The sequence below is a fragment of the Micropterus salmoides genome, unplaced genomic scaffold (assembly GCF_014851395.1).
Source record: "Micropterus salmoides isolate LMB-PRFRI ecotype aquatic unplaced genomic scaffold, ASM1485139v1 Ms_hic_scaffold_21, whole genome shotgun sequence".
In the NCBI taxonomy this organism is placed as follows: domain Eukaryota; kingdom Metazoa; phylum Chordata; class Actinopteri; order Centrarchiformes; family Centrarchidae; genus Micropterus; species Micropterus salmoides.
Genome location: NW_024041262.1, coordinates 2157353 through 2171874, shown reverse-complemented (window position 1 = coordinate 2171874; position 14522 = coordinate 2157353). Strand labels below are relative to the sequence as shown.

Here is a 14522-nt window from a genome sequence, read left to right as displayed (position 1 = left end):
ATAAATACAAAGGAAGAATAAAACAGACAAAAATATTAAAACACACACATAAATAAATACATTAAAAAAATTGTAATAAATAAAGTTGAATAAACAAATAAGGTAATTATAACAAAGGTGAATAGTAAAGGCACTAATTAAAATATATACATTTATGTCTCCTTGTATAATTTAATTACTACCTACATTTATTTATTTACTTTATTTTTTTGTGTATTTAATTGGATGCTTATTTATTTATTGAGCATTTATTTATTTCTGTATTTATTTCTGACTGTGTCAGGATCGGTCCTCCATAACGGGGTGGGAGAGTTATCAAGCACGTAAAGTTTGGTTCAGATGTGAGCATGTACACTGAAGTTACAACAACTTCCTGTGTCATGGCGAAGACTTGATCTCTGACGCCACGCCACGGACACACCCATTGACGAAAACTCGCAAATAGCACAACTTTTCATCTTCAATGCCTTTAGAAGGCACAGCACAAATTTGAAGTCGGTCGGACTAAATCCCTAGGAGGAGTTCGTTAAAGTACGAAGTGTGTAAATCATCCAAAATTTGACGTAAAATTCAAAATGGCCTACTTCCTGTTGATTTTAGGGCATCGCTCCAAGAGGCTTTTTTGTGCGTCTGGACAAGATACACGTACCACAGAAAATTCGTGCACGTAGGTAAAACGTGCGGCGGGGGCTGCTTCGTTAAAAGTCACTTCCTGTTGCCAGCAGGTGGCGCTATGACTGTCTGTGAATGTCAGCATGTACATGTGTTCAGGGCGGGACTCTCATCCTACATGTACAGTTTGGTCCAGATGTGAGCATGTACACTGAAGTTACGACAACTTCCGTGTCATGGCGAAGAGTTGATCTTTGACGCCACGCCACGGACACGCCCATTGACGAAAACTTGCAAATAGCACAACTTTTCATCTTCAATGCCTTTAGAAGGCACAGCACAAATTTGAGGTCGGTCGGACTAAATCCCTAGGAGGAGTTCGTTAAAGTACGAAGTGTGTAAATCATCCAAAATTTGACGTAAAATTCAAAATGGCCGACTTCCTGTTGGGTTTAGGCTATGGCTCCAAGAGACTTTTTTGTGCGTCTGGACAAGATACACGTACCACAGAAAATTCGTGCACGTAGGTAAAACGTGCGGCGGGGGCTGCTTCGTTAAAATCACTTCCTGTTGCCAGCAGGTGGCGCTATGACTGTGGGTGAATGTCAGCATGTACATGTGTTCAGGGCGGGACTCTCATCCTACATGTACAGTTTGGTCCAGATGTGAGCATGTACACTGAAGTTACGACAACTTCCGTGTCATGGCGAAGAGCTGATCTTTGACGCCACGCCACGGACACGCCCATTGACGAAAACTTGCAAATAGCACAACTTTTCATCTTCAATGCCTTTAGAAGGCACAGCACAAATTTGAGGTCGGTCGGACTAAATCCCTAGGAGGAGTTCGTTAAAGTACGAAGTGTGTAAATCATCCAAAATTTGACGTAAAATTCAAAATGGCCGACTTCCTGTTGGGTTTAGGCTATGGCTCCAAGAGACTTTTTTGTGCGTCTGGACAAGATACACGTACCACAGAAAATTCGTGCACGTAGGTGAAACGTGCGGCGGGGGCTGCTTCGTTAAAGGTCACTTTCTGTTGCCAGCAGGTGGCGCTATGACTGTGGGTGAATGTCGGCATGTACATGTGTTCAGGGCGGGACTCTCATCCTACATGTACAGTTTGGTCCGGATGTGAGCATGTACACTGAAGTTACAACAACTTCCTGTTTCATTGCGAATCATCGACGCCACGGACACGCCCATTGACGAAAACGCGCAAATAGCACAACTTTTCATCGTCAATGCCTTTAGAAGGCACAGCAGAAATTTGAGGTCGATCCGACTAAATCCCTAGGAGGAGTTCGTTAAAGTACGAAGTATGTAAATCATCCAAAAATGGCCATAAAATTCAAAATGGCCGACTTCCTGTTGACTTTAGGCTATGGGTTCTTGAGGCTTTTTTGTGCGTCTTGATACGATACATGTCCCCAGAAAATTTCGTACATGTAGGTTGAACGTGAACGAGGGGCTAATCATTTCCAATTTTCTAGGTGGCGCTAGCGAGTCATTTTGCCACGCCCATGTGCGAAACTTGTAGAATACGAAATTTTTCACCGGTTCTGACATGTTTGCAAATTTTGGTGAGTTTTCGAGTATGTTTAGGCCATGTCATTTGGGCCTACTTTGCAGAAAAAAAAAAAAAAAAAAAAAAAAAAAAAAATAAAATAAAATAAAATAATCCGAGCAATTTCAATAGGGACCTCGCACGGTCGTGCTCGGGCCCTAAAAATATAATCCGAGCAAATTCAATAGGGACCTCACACGGTCGTGCTCGGGCCCTAATAATCATCAGAATCACAAAACCTAAAAACACTCGATTGTTGTATAACAAAAAGAGCTCTCATGCTGATTATTGTGTAATGTGAATTTTATTATACTCCTGTCCCCATGCCCACCGCCACTCTACAATCACACGCCCTAATGTTATATTAACTAATATTTAACTACCCACACCCTGCAAAAAATCACATTTAGAAGCATTTTTCTCTAATTCCATTCCAACAATTGATGATATGCACTAAAATAATAATAATTTACTATTAATAGGCTGTTCATGGTTAACATTATGTGTTGTTAACTTTATCCAGTATCCTGGCCTAATCTGTTAATTTATCTGCTAACTTTGCCATAACCTACCAATTTTGCGGGGGATAATCCACTTACATGCTTTTGTGCACATATTAATTTAAATCACAGGTGCAGATAATATACAATCTAATTCTTTAACGACGTATCCTTAAAAGATGCATCACATATGGTTTATTCTTCTGCAACTCCACACTGGAGTGAATAGAGATGACGGAGATGGTGTCAGGTGTTGACGTGGTTGGAGTTTGTCCCCGGGCGCTGCACAGCCCACTGCTCCCTTGAGGGATGGGTTAAATGCAGAGAATGAATTTCGCAACATGTATGTGTATGTGACAATAAAGTATCTTCTATCTATGACATTTCCATTGTACATTTGGGTAAGTCATTATTGATCCATAGGCATCTGCTTAAAAGATGTTATATCATTATGTCTAATGGACCAAATAAAGACTTAAATATTTCTTGCTATGCAGAAAAACAAAAAACTTTCTGCTTTTAAATAACTTTTGTTATAAATAATGTGTTGGTGACAGAACACAGATGTATATTAGATACATACAGTAAGTGGATATCTACCATTTGAGTCATGAAGAATAAAAGATTTGGTTCTACAAGACACCAAATACATACAAACAGTAGAATAAATCACAGGTTTATGCATTTTGACAGCCCAAAACCAAAATAAGTTGTAATGTGCAAGGATTGACAAATTAAACCACATTTACTTATAACAACTGATTATGCATATCTCACACAGGCTAAATTAGGGAAACTGTAATGAAGCAACACAAAATACTGTGAGAAAATTATTTGATTTATTATAGTAAGAGGCTTTGGAAAAGACAACCGACTGGATACCTGAAGTACAAATGTAGTGGACTGTCCCTCTCATTACATAAACCACTCAAAACAGATTTCCATACATAGTATTTGGCAGACACATACCCCATCTACATGAGCTTCAGCATGCCTGTCCATCTGTGTGTAGATAATGATATCTGAGCACATACAGCAAATACGTGTATGAGCGTGTATGTGTGCAGCTGTGAGCTTGGGCCTTTGTATATTTGCAGATGTGCATGTTTGTGACCATATGCAGATATGCGCGTGTTTTGTGTACATATGATGCGAGTATGTGAGTATGGAGGAGGAGGGGAGTTGGATTCATAGCTACTTGTTATTCATGAAGGTGGCTGCTGCAGTGTGCAGCAGCATGAGGGAGATTCCCAGTGGAGCTTCTCTGGTCACACTGCCTGTCTGGGACAGCATCAGAGGATCACAGCTGAAAAGAAGGCACCTCCACAACGAGCATTGAGCTGCTCCACTGAAATTCTCATAATACAACAGAATTTCATACACAGCAGCAAAATCTGGTCAGAAACATATGTTTTTGCAAATACATCAAACTAAGCAAAGACATAATAAAAAAAAGCCACTGGTTAAAACCGAGTCAAATCAGACATGGCATCACTGTGCTGATTTTGTAGTATTTACTAAACCAGAGGATTCACACATCCCATTAACTTTTTGGAAACTGGCACTTGATAAAATCCCTGTTCAGCTCTCTGGAGGTGTCATGCGCCTAACAGAATGAACCAACTCTTTTATGAGACAAAACAATGGTCTCAGATGACATACCTGCACTCACAAATTATCCCGTAAGATTAAGATTAGGTACCTTGTGAATGGTGGGAATGTCATTGAAATCAGGCAAGAATCTCTATTTGATACATTGTCCCAGATGCTTACAGTGCTTGAAGGCAGTTACTTAATGGGTGGTTCCACAATGTCTTAAGCAAACGCTTCATCCACTTAAAACTAGGCTAAGCGCGAGCTTCAAAGCATTTCCACAAGAACATATCTAACCCTAGCAGATCTTCTTTTACACAGGTAGCCACAATATTAAAGTCCCTATGTGTAGATTCTAATGGTATAATCTTTTGTTCATAGAAAAAAGAGAATGAAGAAATGGAACTTGTTGCAGTCTGTGTGATTTTAGCCTATTCACAGTTAGTGTGTCCGGGTCAGACAGAGGGAGGAGCTTTAACTGTTTTCAAATTAACAGTGAATGCCACTTGTATTAAAGTACGGATTTTCACCTCTCAAATTATACCCCCAGACCAGGTGGTTGTGAAACACAATAATACCTTCTATGATGTTATAGTGCGTTCACATTGTCACCTTGTTATTGTGTAGTAGATAGGAAGTTCCAGGGTAAAACTGCACTCCTCCATGTTGGCTGTCAAAAAACGCAATCGCAAACTCTCACTCTCTGTTCTGACAGGGAGGATTCAGGTTTATTTGCTGGTGGCATTTGCTACACAGCGATTGGCTATCGAATTTGTTACGTACCAAACATTTTCCTGTTGTCATTGTGTGTATTTGCCGCGCGTTTTCTAAATGCTGCATGTGTTGTCAAAGTGGTGAAGATGCTAATTTTTCTTAAGTTGCAGCATTTTGAGCCCTTGGAGCTTCAGTTCAGAAACTGAATGATGTCCAATGTTGTACAACTCCTTTAAACAGCACAAACATTCTCCCACCTATAGTTATGGGCTGAGAGCAGGATGTGTCAAAAAGGGAAAATATGCTTTCTAACAATTCTACAGCCATTTAGCTGCCTAGCGGTTGTTGGCCAAGAAATAATTCACTAACTAAAGCTACAATGTCTTTAGTGCTCTTCCTTTCAAATGTGTCACTTTCTTATTCCACCACTATGAGCCACCTCTGCTTTGTTTTTTTCTTTTCTTTCTTCCTCTTTTTCTTCTCATTCTTGCCTTTTGTCTGTCATTTGTTTGACTGTGTTTCTTCAGTGTCTTTCCCCCCTTCTTTCTTTTCTCTATACTCATCTTCCCCTACTTCTCTTCTTCTATTGTTCCATCACTCTCTTTCTTTCTCTTCCTCTCTTGTGTCCCACCCTGGAGGTCGCTCCAGGCGGATTGCCTTCTATATGCATCACACACACACACACCTCTATACTGTCCTTAAGATCCCTACATTCTGCACACACGTAAGCACACACAAGCAAAAAGGACACGAACCAGCAATCCTCCACAGAGCTACATGTGCACAGAACACACACACAAACCTTCCCTCTCTTGTTCTGCTTCAGTTCCTCTGCCTTATTCTCTCCCTTACTGATTCTCTCTCTGTCTTGCTCCTTTACAGCCCAGGAGGCCTCAGTGGACGACATTGCAAACTAGTAATTCCACACAGACAAAGACCAAACATGTCAGTCACATTTAAAATTCTGAATGAAATGTTCAAATAAAATAGAGCAAGTACTAAAATAAACAGCTGGTTATGATGAATGAAATGATGGATAATATAACGTACCTCGTGCTGTGATGGTGTCTAAATCGGCCTAAAAATCTGATGTATTTTTTAAGGGAACATACCAGGGTGTGTTAACTCCAAATAGTGTATCCTTCACATTTTATTGTAGACCATTTTTGCCTGCATGCATGCATGATAAACATTTTTGGTGGCAATTAGTTTCCATTCACTCCAATATGATATGAAAATTAATTAGCAGACTCCTAACACTTGCTTGAGTTGTTGTTAATCCAATAATGCATGGTGTAATGCAGATTAAGTACAGACTGATTTGCAACATGAGCACTGCTTTCCCTTAAACTATAGTGTAACAGTGACTACATGACAAACACTAATGCAGACTTGATGTTCATGGATTATACAAGCAGAGTATGAATGAACAGTATAAGTGGCTAGTAGTAAATAGGACATGCTAATAAGTCACCTGTGTGGTCTTTTTAAGCAGCATTTCCACCATGTTTTAAGAATCTGTCTTTTTTGCTAAATACACTCTCTCACATCCTTACATGTACGTTATTCATTCATGCAACTGTTATTTGCACAAGGCGGTCCTATGAGGGTTGTTAAGTCTATTTTGAATAGGTGCCCTGTGTACCTGCAGAGATACTGTGTCACATGTTGCAATTATTAGTAAAACATATAACTATGGCTCAACTAACTACTATAAAAATGCATTATTTAGTTATAAAGTGTTATTTTCTGTTAAGGTAATATGTACATTATAACAAAAGTATAGTTAAACAAACAAACAGACAAACAAAACCAAGCTGCCATAGTTCTGGTGCGGAATTGTAACTTGATTACAATGACCGCAGTTATCAACATGCCTTTATTTTCTTCCTAGCCTGTTATGACAGTGCATGAATTCTGCTGTTGGTGTTAGCAGCAGTGATAACAGCAGAAGCGCTAGAAAGAATAAAATTGATTTGCCCCGTTACAGCTGTTACAGACGCAGAAGTCTACACGTTAATGTTAATGGTAGTCGTGGCAGTTCCACAAGTACGAGCAGTTATGGGAGTAGTTTTGCAAAAATAGTACCGATGGGGTTCAATTGAGCGGAGGGACACAACCGTGCTGCGGTCAGTGAATGCCTTGGGATCCAGCGGAGAAACACAAGTATGGATGGCGGCGGTGATGCGGTTCAGCGTTCCACCGTTTTTCGTGTTGAGAGAAAAGACTGACGCTTGAGCGGGTGGAGACTGCTACACATTTAAATCCCCCGGGTCGGGTTTTCAGCGTTTAGCAACAAATAACTTTTCCTTTTTTATTTTCATTCTACCGTTGGATTCTTTAGAGCTGGTTTAATGTCGTAAGGAACAGGTCTGTAAGGGCGTCGTTGTTGGAAGTTTTTTCGAGGGGGGGTTTTGACCAGCAAAGGGCCATGGCAGTCGAGGCTCGACCGGAGCTGGTCGGAAAGCGGTTCCTCTGTGTCAGCGGGGACGAGCCTCCTGAAATCGGCGACTTCGGTCGGTGGCCGTGGAGGTCTGGAGTCATACGGGCCGTTAACCATCGTGACAGCGACAATCCCGACCTGACGGTAAGGACAGCGCTGACTTGGTCCCCCTCTTTGGTCTGTTACATGCAAAGCGAACGGTAAACCCTCTGTGGTTGGTGGCTAGCCAGCGAGGCACTGTTGTACTCTTGCCAGGCGGAAATTCATTTGCGCCTTTCTCCTGGTTGTTATGGCTCTTTGGACCAATGAGTGCACTGCTCGTTTTTGTCATTGTTTCACCAAAATATTTATCACGCGTGTGTGTGTTTGACTTGTTATTTGGCCACTTAGCAAGCAGGTTAATGGGAAGCAGACTGCCAGCAGGGGGTTGTGGAAAGCAAACAGCTATCGTTAGCGCTGGTCCAGACAGTACTGCGATTATTTACATCAGAATCTCACTCATAACCCACTGACTGTGGCGAAGACAAGCCTCCGTGTTTTCATGTTTAGTTAGTGTGAAGAATGGTTAAACATACAACAATATGCACACCGTGTCATGTCAAAGCAAGCCATTAGTGAACGGGAAGCACCTGGAATTTGAACTGAGAGCCGCTGCGATTGTAAGGCATGTGTAGGAATGTGAGTCCCGAGCAGCTAAATGCGTTAATCTGCTGTAAAACGTTACTCCACATCAGCTGATGGAGGTAAGGTTAGCTTTCCAGGTTGAACAGCCTTTACATTGTGCTAATCCCTGTGAGTCCGTGGTTATTGGTCCCGATGCACGTTATTTGAGCGCGATGATCGGCCCCGTCTGCCTGTGATTTTCTGGCGGACAACACCCCCTCCGACTTGGACAGGGACGCAGGAATGCTAGGACTATTAAAATCATAAAACTGTCCTGCTGCAGGCTGGACAATGGGCCGTTTTGTTTTCATGTTAAATGTTGCCTACAGTTTAAAGACAACTCCATGTTGTCACTTCTGGAGCTTTCAGCCGCAGACATATTTCCTGCTTGAGGTGTAATTATTGCATTCTTAATACGGTCAGTGGCCAGGCTGGGGTGGATGAAAAAAAAATTGGCAATATAGTGGTCCGAGTTTTCCCCCTCTTTTTGAAAAAGAGCTTTTTTCATGATGGGTTAACGTGCCAAAACCAGCAAACAATGAAATATTTGCCCTGACAAGCCCCTGGCTGGCAAATACACAGTACTGTCTCACTGTAGTGTGGCTGTTCCCTGTTTTCTTTTGTTCACAGAATCTTCTTTCTGCCTGTGCAGAAAACTGGCCAAACCCAGCACAGTTCTGATTTGACTGTTTGGTGTGATTTCTGTGCATATGTGCTATTCTGTGAGGACAGTAAGTCATCAGGTATTATAGATATCACCTAATGGATACAGGTGTCTGTGTTATTCTTTGTGTATGATTTAATTTGGGAGTCATTGGTGGTGGTTAGATTCTGTGTGTTAATAAAGCAATACTTACATACTTGCACACAGGTCACAGGTCCCTCTCGCATGTCTTTGACTACTCATGGTGCTTTCTATGCCAGATAGACAATATATTCCAGGTTTCTCTTATTCTGCATTTCAGTCATGCATTTACATCAGGTTGTCTGCTTCTGACAGGAATAGTGATTACAGTGTTGTAGCTAAACACTTCTCACAGGTGTAATTGCATGCAAACTTGTCTGTGCAGCATTTTGCATATACTTGTTTATATCGCACAACAGATATGCTCTCAGCTTCCTAATTCCCTTGTAGAATTGGTCCTTGTGTGTGATGTGATTTAGGCAGTGAGTAGTGTTCTGGTTTAATTCCATACAATGGGACACAGTCTCATTAGCAAGGGGCTTAACTAGCTGAGTGAATACAGTGAAGGATTGGAGATTAGATTAGAAGAAGTGTGTCAAGCCAAGCTGTCAGGCCTTAGTCAAGTGTCTGTGGTCACATCGGCCAGTAGTGCAGGAGTATACTGGCTTAGCAACAGCTCACTAAGGCTTATTGGTACATAGCTATATGTCTTAGTAGAAAAATAATGCAATTTAGTCACAAGTATGACCATAAATTGATGTAGAGATCGGTCTGAGATTACCACCCGTTGAGTTCCAAATGTATGAAATCTGTAGGCTTAATCAACCATTCTCTATCACAATGGCTGCTAGATTTTTAAGACGATAACATGTCATTTCTAGGCTATACACAATTAAACTGACACACTGTTCTCAAATAGCTAAACATCCTAATATAGAGCTGAAACGGTCAACTCATTGATTAGTAGGTCTAAAGAAAATGAACCAGTAACTGGATTTTCATGGTAGCGTGGTTGTTTCACGCTTCCAGGTTTATAAATGGGAGGATTTAGTGCTTTTTCCTTGTCTTGAATTTGCCTTTAGTGAGCTGTTTTTTTAGGTGTGAGGACACAAGCAATTTGAGGATGTCATGCAGTTGCTCACAGCTCACAGACCACTTGAGGTCTAGTTCTCTGAGCTCTCTCCACCTGATAAACCTGACATTAAATGAATTAACTTAAAATAATCTATAGATCACTCGATAATGAGAACAATCATTAGTTGCAACTCTAGTCTAATATAATTTGAGCATTAATGTTAAAATGTGAAATGTTCTTACTTCAGCAGACATATATTTTGGGATTTGCTCCATAAAACTTTCTTGTATTCATCCAGATGTACTGAATTCAAAATGCAGCATTTAATTTAGGTCAGTTAACAAGATGGAAATAATTACACTATGGGACCTTACAGTAATCCGAGGTTTGCAGTAATACTGTACATTGCAGTTCAGGGTTTTATACAATAACATGTTACTGTGCTAATGAGTGCCACCGAAAACATCAGACGGTAGAGGTTATTAAGTGTAATAACCCCTATTTGAGGAGGTATGATGACATTAAAGATATAACTACAGACTATTATTATTATTATTATTATTATTATTATTATTATGTTGTTAGATAATTTAAGAATTTTTAATGGTGTATTTATGGTTAGGGTGGCCCAGTAATAGACATCTGGTCTAGCAGTAGATTAGCCAGTTTGACTGGCTTAAAGCCAACGTGGGCTAAACAATGAAGACGCGTAAATAATATTAGAATTTAATGATGCATTTTGCTTAATTGCTTTAGAGCCAATGCTGCATATAGTGTATATGATTGCAGGAATATCACTGTGTTGTATTCGAGTCACTGTAGTAATAACTGGGGCCAGCCTAAATGTTTGTGCATACCGTTATTTATTCTTTTGGGATATTTCATCTGCTCAGTAGCTTCATTGTGAAACCCTTAGTCCACATTATGCATTGAGCTCATTACCAGAATCAGAAGGAGCTTTATTGCCAAGTATTGTTTTACACATACAAGGAATTTGCTTTGGTGATAAGGTGCTACATGTAGACAAACATTCAGTTGACATAAATAAATGTAGAAATATATAAATATGTAATAAACAATGCAGTGAATTGTTGCCTTGCAGTGAATTTTTGAATGGTCGAGTAGAGGCAACTAAATCTTTCTATTACTGCTTCTCTCTTTTCCGCTGTTGTTTGCACAATAACTCACAATCAACAGTCAAATAGCACACAAGTCTTGCCGATGTTGGCTTGAGATTGTACGTCTGTATTATATTTATATAGCTCAGAAATGGCAGCCAGTGTGCAGTGTTTACAGCGAACAGCTGATGGGGTTAAGCTAAATACTGGGTCTTAAGTTGCTGTTTTAAGTTTTCATCAGTTTAGTAGGTTTCTACAGGGAGCCAGAGTAGGTCTCCTCCTCTCCAAAACAAACGGACCAGCTGATTACAACAGATAATACAGCTCGTTAAAGATCTGTCTCTTCATTATACTCCCCCACACAAAAGCATAGCCTATGGTTTTTCATTATATTCCCATCAAATCTGATGTTCATGTATACATTTTGCTCATAGATAGTGGTGTTACTAAATGATGATGCATGTCCATCACTTTGGGGGATAAATCAGCTGGTAAATTTGTCTGATCTTCGCAGGGCGTCAGACCGCGGTGGAAACGCACACAACAATGGGCTGAAGGAAAGTTTTTGTTCCTTGAAAAGGAGATCCTGGTACTAAAAGTCCCGGGAACTTTTGGTGGAAACACGGCTAAATAGACTGATACAAAAACATTAAACCTAAGCTGATAATCTGTATAGCAGTGGCCTACAGAGTGAATTTCAGAGCATATTCCCTGGCAGATGCTTAGATTTTGGTGGGACTTCAGGGACACGGATACAAGCCAAAAGAAAAAGCTCATCAGCAAAACCCTACGCTGGCACATTAGGCATAAAACTGCCATACTCATCTGGATTTGCAATGAATGGAAAGAGCAGGGCAGCCAGGTCATTGCCTATAGGAGCCTTTGTTTGTTTTGTTTGTTTGTGTGTGTGCCGTAGCAGTGCTGCTAGTTTGTATTTTAGGGCTGAGGTTCATCTCTGTGTGGCTAATCAGCAGAAAATGACAGGCCATGGCCGGGAAGGAAGCTTCCACATACACAATCCATGCATGGTTGTTGCAGTGCTGCAGTTCAGCCAGCTTAGAAACATTTCTAAACAGTGTGTGAGTGAATGTGTGTGTATGTGTGTTGGGTCGTGAATAGCAGCATTGTTTAGAGCACAAACACAAATCAGTGACACAGAGAGTAAACACTGCAGGAGAGATGCTTTTACCTTCTAATGTAGGGCCGCTACACACACTATAATATGGACTTGGCTCCACCATTTAACTCATTATAGAATGGACTTTACTTTTCACTATCGCACTATGCACTGAATGCTGTTCATTGCGTGGTGCGTATTTCAGATTGCACTTATCTGAAAACACACTTGAAAATAAGTGTTCTTTAAAATATTACCCATCTGCCAAATTTGTATATTCTTTTCTTTTTTTGTTCTTTATTTATAGCGCAGAATATTTCACAAACTACAAAGAAATCACCTTGCAGTTACAGAGGACATTAGAAGTCTGCAAAAATGAACAGCTTCCCTTCTTATTATCCTTTTAAAAAAAAAAAACAATATGCATGCTATAACCATCCATCCACCGTCAACCGCTTATCCTGCGTACAGGGTCGCGGGGGCTGGAGCCAATCCCAGCTGACATCGGGCGAAAGGCGGGGTACACCCTGGACAGGTTGCCAGTCCATCGCAGGGCCACATAGACAGACAACCGCATCCTATAACATTTCCAGTAATTATTTTACATTCTGAAAAGAGGGATTTATAGTAACAAAGAAGTGCATTAACATGTTGGAGACAATCCAGTAAGTTTTAAAACAAAAAAGACCAAGCCACTTTTTCCTTAGACAGAAGAACTGTGTGTTAAACAGGGAAAACCCATCGCAACAAAGGATCAACTGATATGTTAACTCCATAAATAGTGGCCGTGACCATTTTGACCATAACTTAGTAAATCTGTTCTTTTGTAGGCCAAGTTATTTTTTCCATTATGTATAACTTAATTAACTGTCCATTCCTTTATTGCTGGGGAATCAGGAAGGAGCCAGTGCCATGTGGTGTTTTTTTTTTACAAGTAGATATCGGAACACCAAATACATTTGTTGAAAGCCAAGTTTTTCTAAAATAAAAGTGTAAAACTGGAAAGGTATTTTTGTATTGAATATGCCTTCCAGTGTTTAATGCATCTCTGACCAGAAATGTTTTATTACTGAACTTTCCTAAATATATTCCAGTCACAATAGCTGTACCGTTCCTCCTTAAGTTACCTTCCTTTTCCTATTTCTTTTTAACGTACTCTGTGGAATGAGATGTTTTTGTCATGAAGCTGTTCTGGTTATAAAACCTCTGTTTAGCTCTGACCTTTAGCTTTAGCTCCAAAAACATCATCCATATCTAGTGGGTAGTTTTTAACAAATTGGTCAAAATAATGATGAGATACCTAGGAAAAAAAAAAGAATATGTATGTACTCTGTATATATGCATGTGTATTATATTTTTTTTACATGTAAGGATTTAGTGGCGGTCTACAGCATTCAGTGTATGAAGTGGGAACATTCTTATTATAAACGTAGAGAAACGAAGAATAATGATTGACATTGTGGTTGCCTGCACTGAATGAAGTATGAGAATATGGTGTGTTTATTCATCCTGTGCAGTCAGCCTTAACATAGTCATATCAATAGGTTTAGATACATAATGGATCAACAGAATACATTTGTTTGCACTGAGTAACCTTCAGGTGTGTTTTTAATGTTTGTGTCCTATTGTCACAATGCAGTGTGTCTTTGTGCTGATGTCTGCAGGCAGCACAGAAACTCCTCAGACTCTCAGTGGCATGTTGTTGTATTTTCATTTACCAGCTGTAAAATGTATTTCAGTCCAATCAGGGAAATAAGAGCAGTCTGTAGAATGGTTTCATTATGATGAGGCTTTATTTATCAATAAGATATTCCTACAGCAAGCTGCAGTATTGCTATGTGGTGTCCAGGTTATGTGGTGTTTGGGCAGTGCAGTAACTGGATACACAGCGTGTTAGGGGTTTGTTTTCTGGTGCCTAAGGAAACAAAATGTAATCTGAAGCCAGGATGGGCTGGCTGGATGTACCCTTCCCCCATCTCTCTTAAACACACACACACACACACACACACACACACACACACACACACACACACACAGCACTAAAGCTACACTACATCACAGTGCAACATACGGAAACCATAAAGTCTCCTATAGGCTCGCAGGTTTCCCAGATAACCCTGGGAACGCATTAGACTCTACTACTCAACAGCTGCTGTGGTTTCATGCAGGACCGTGGCAGACCTGAATGGTGTATTGTGCTACACTACGTCTATCCTGCGGTGGAATGTATATTTTAGAGGCATATTATGCTAAAAATAGATCATGTTGATTTAGAAAAATCTGAAAAAAGATCACCCATGGAACTCAATAACAACCTACATAACTAACTACCAAGCACCAGAGGCTTGTAGACTGTCTCTCACTGACCGCTGAGTTGATCTCAGTTCTACTCAGATTGTGGTCTTTGTTGGTCTCACACTTTGACTTCATGGTGAA

The 14522-nt window shown here is 40.3% G+C and overlaps 1 protein-coding gene across 1 annotated transcript in view; it reads left to right on the top strand.

Moving 5' to 3' along the window:
• The first annotated feature begins 7140 nt into the window (after positions 1 to 7140).
• Positions 7141 to 14522, top strand: part of jmjd1cb (jumonji domain containing 1Cb) — a 143255-nt gene continuing 135873 nt past the window's right edge. The window contains 1 exon segment of the mRNA XM_038736358.1: positions 7141 to 7572. Within this exon segment, the coding sequence (XP_038592286.1) occupies positions 7417 to 7572 (156 nt within the window). The 5' untranslated portion in view covers positions 7141 to 7416.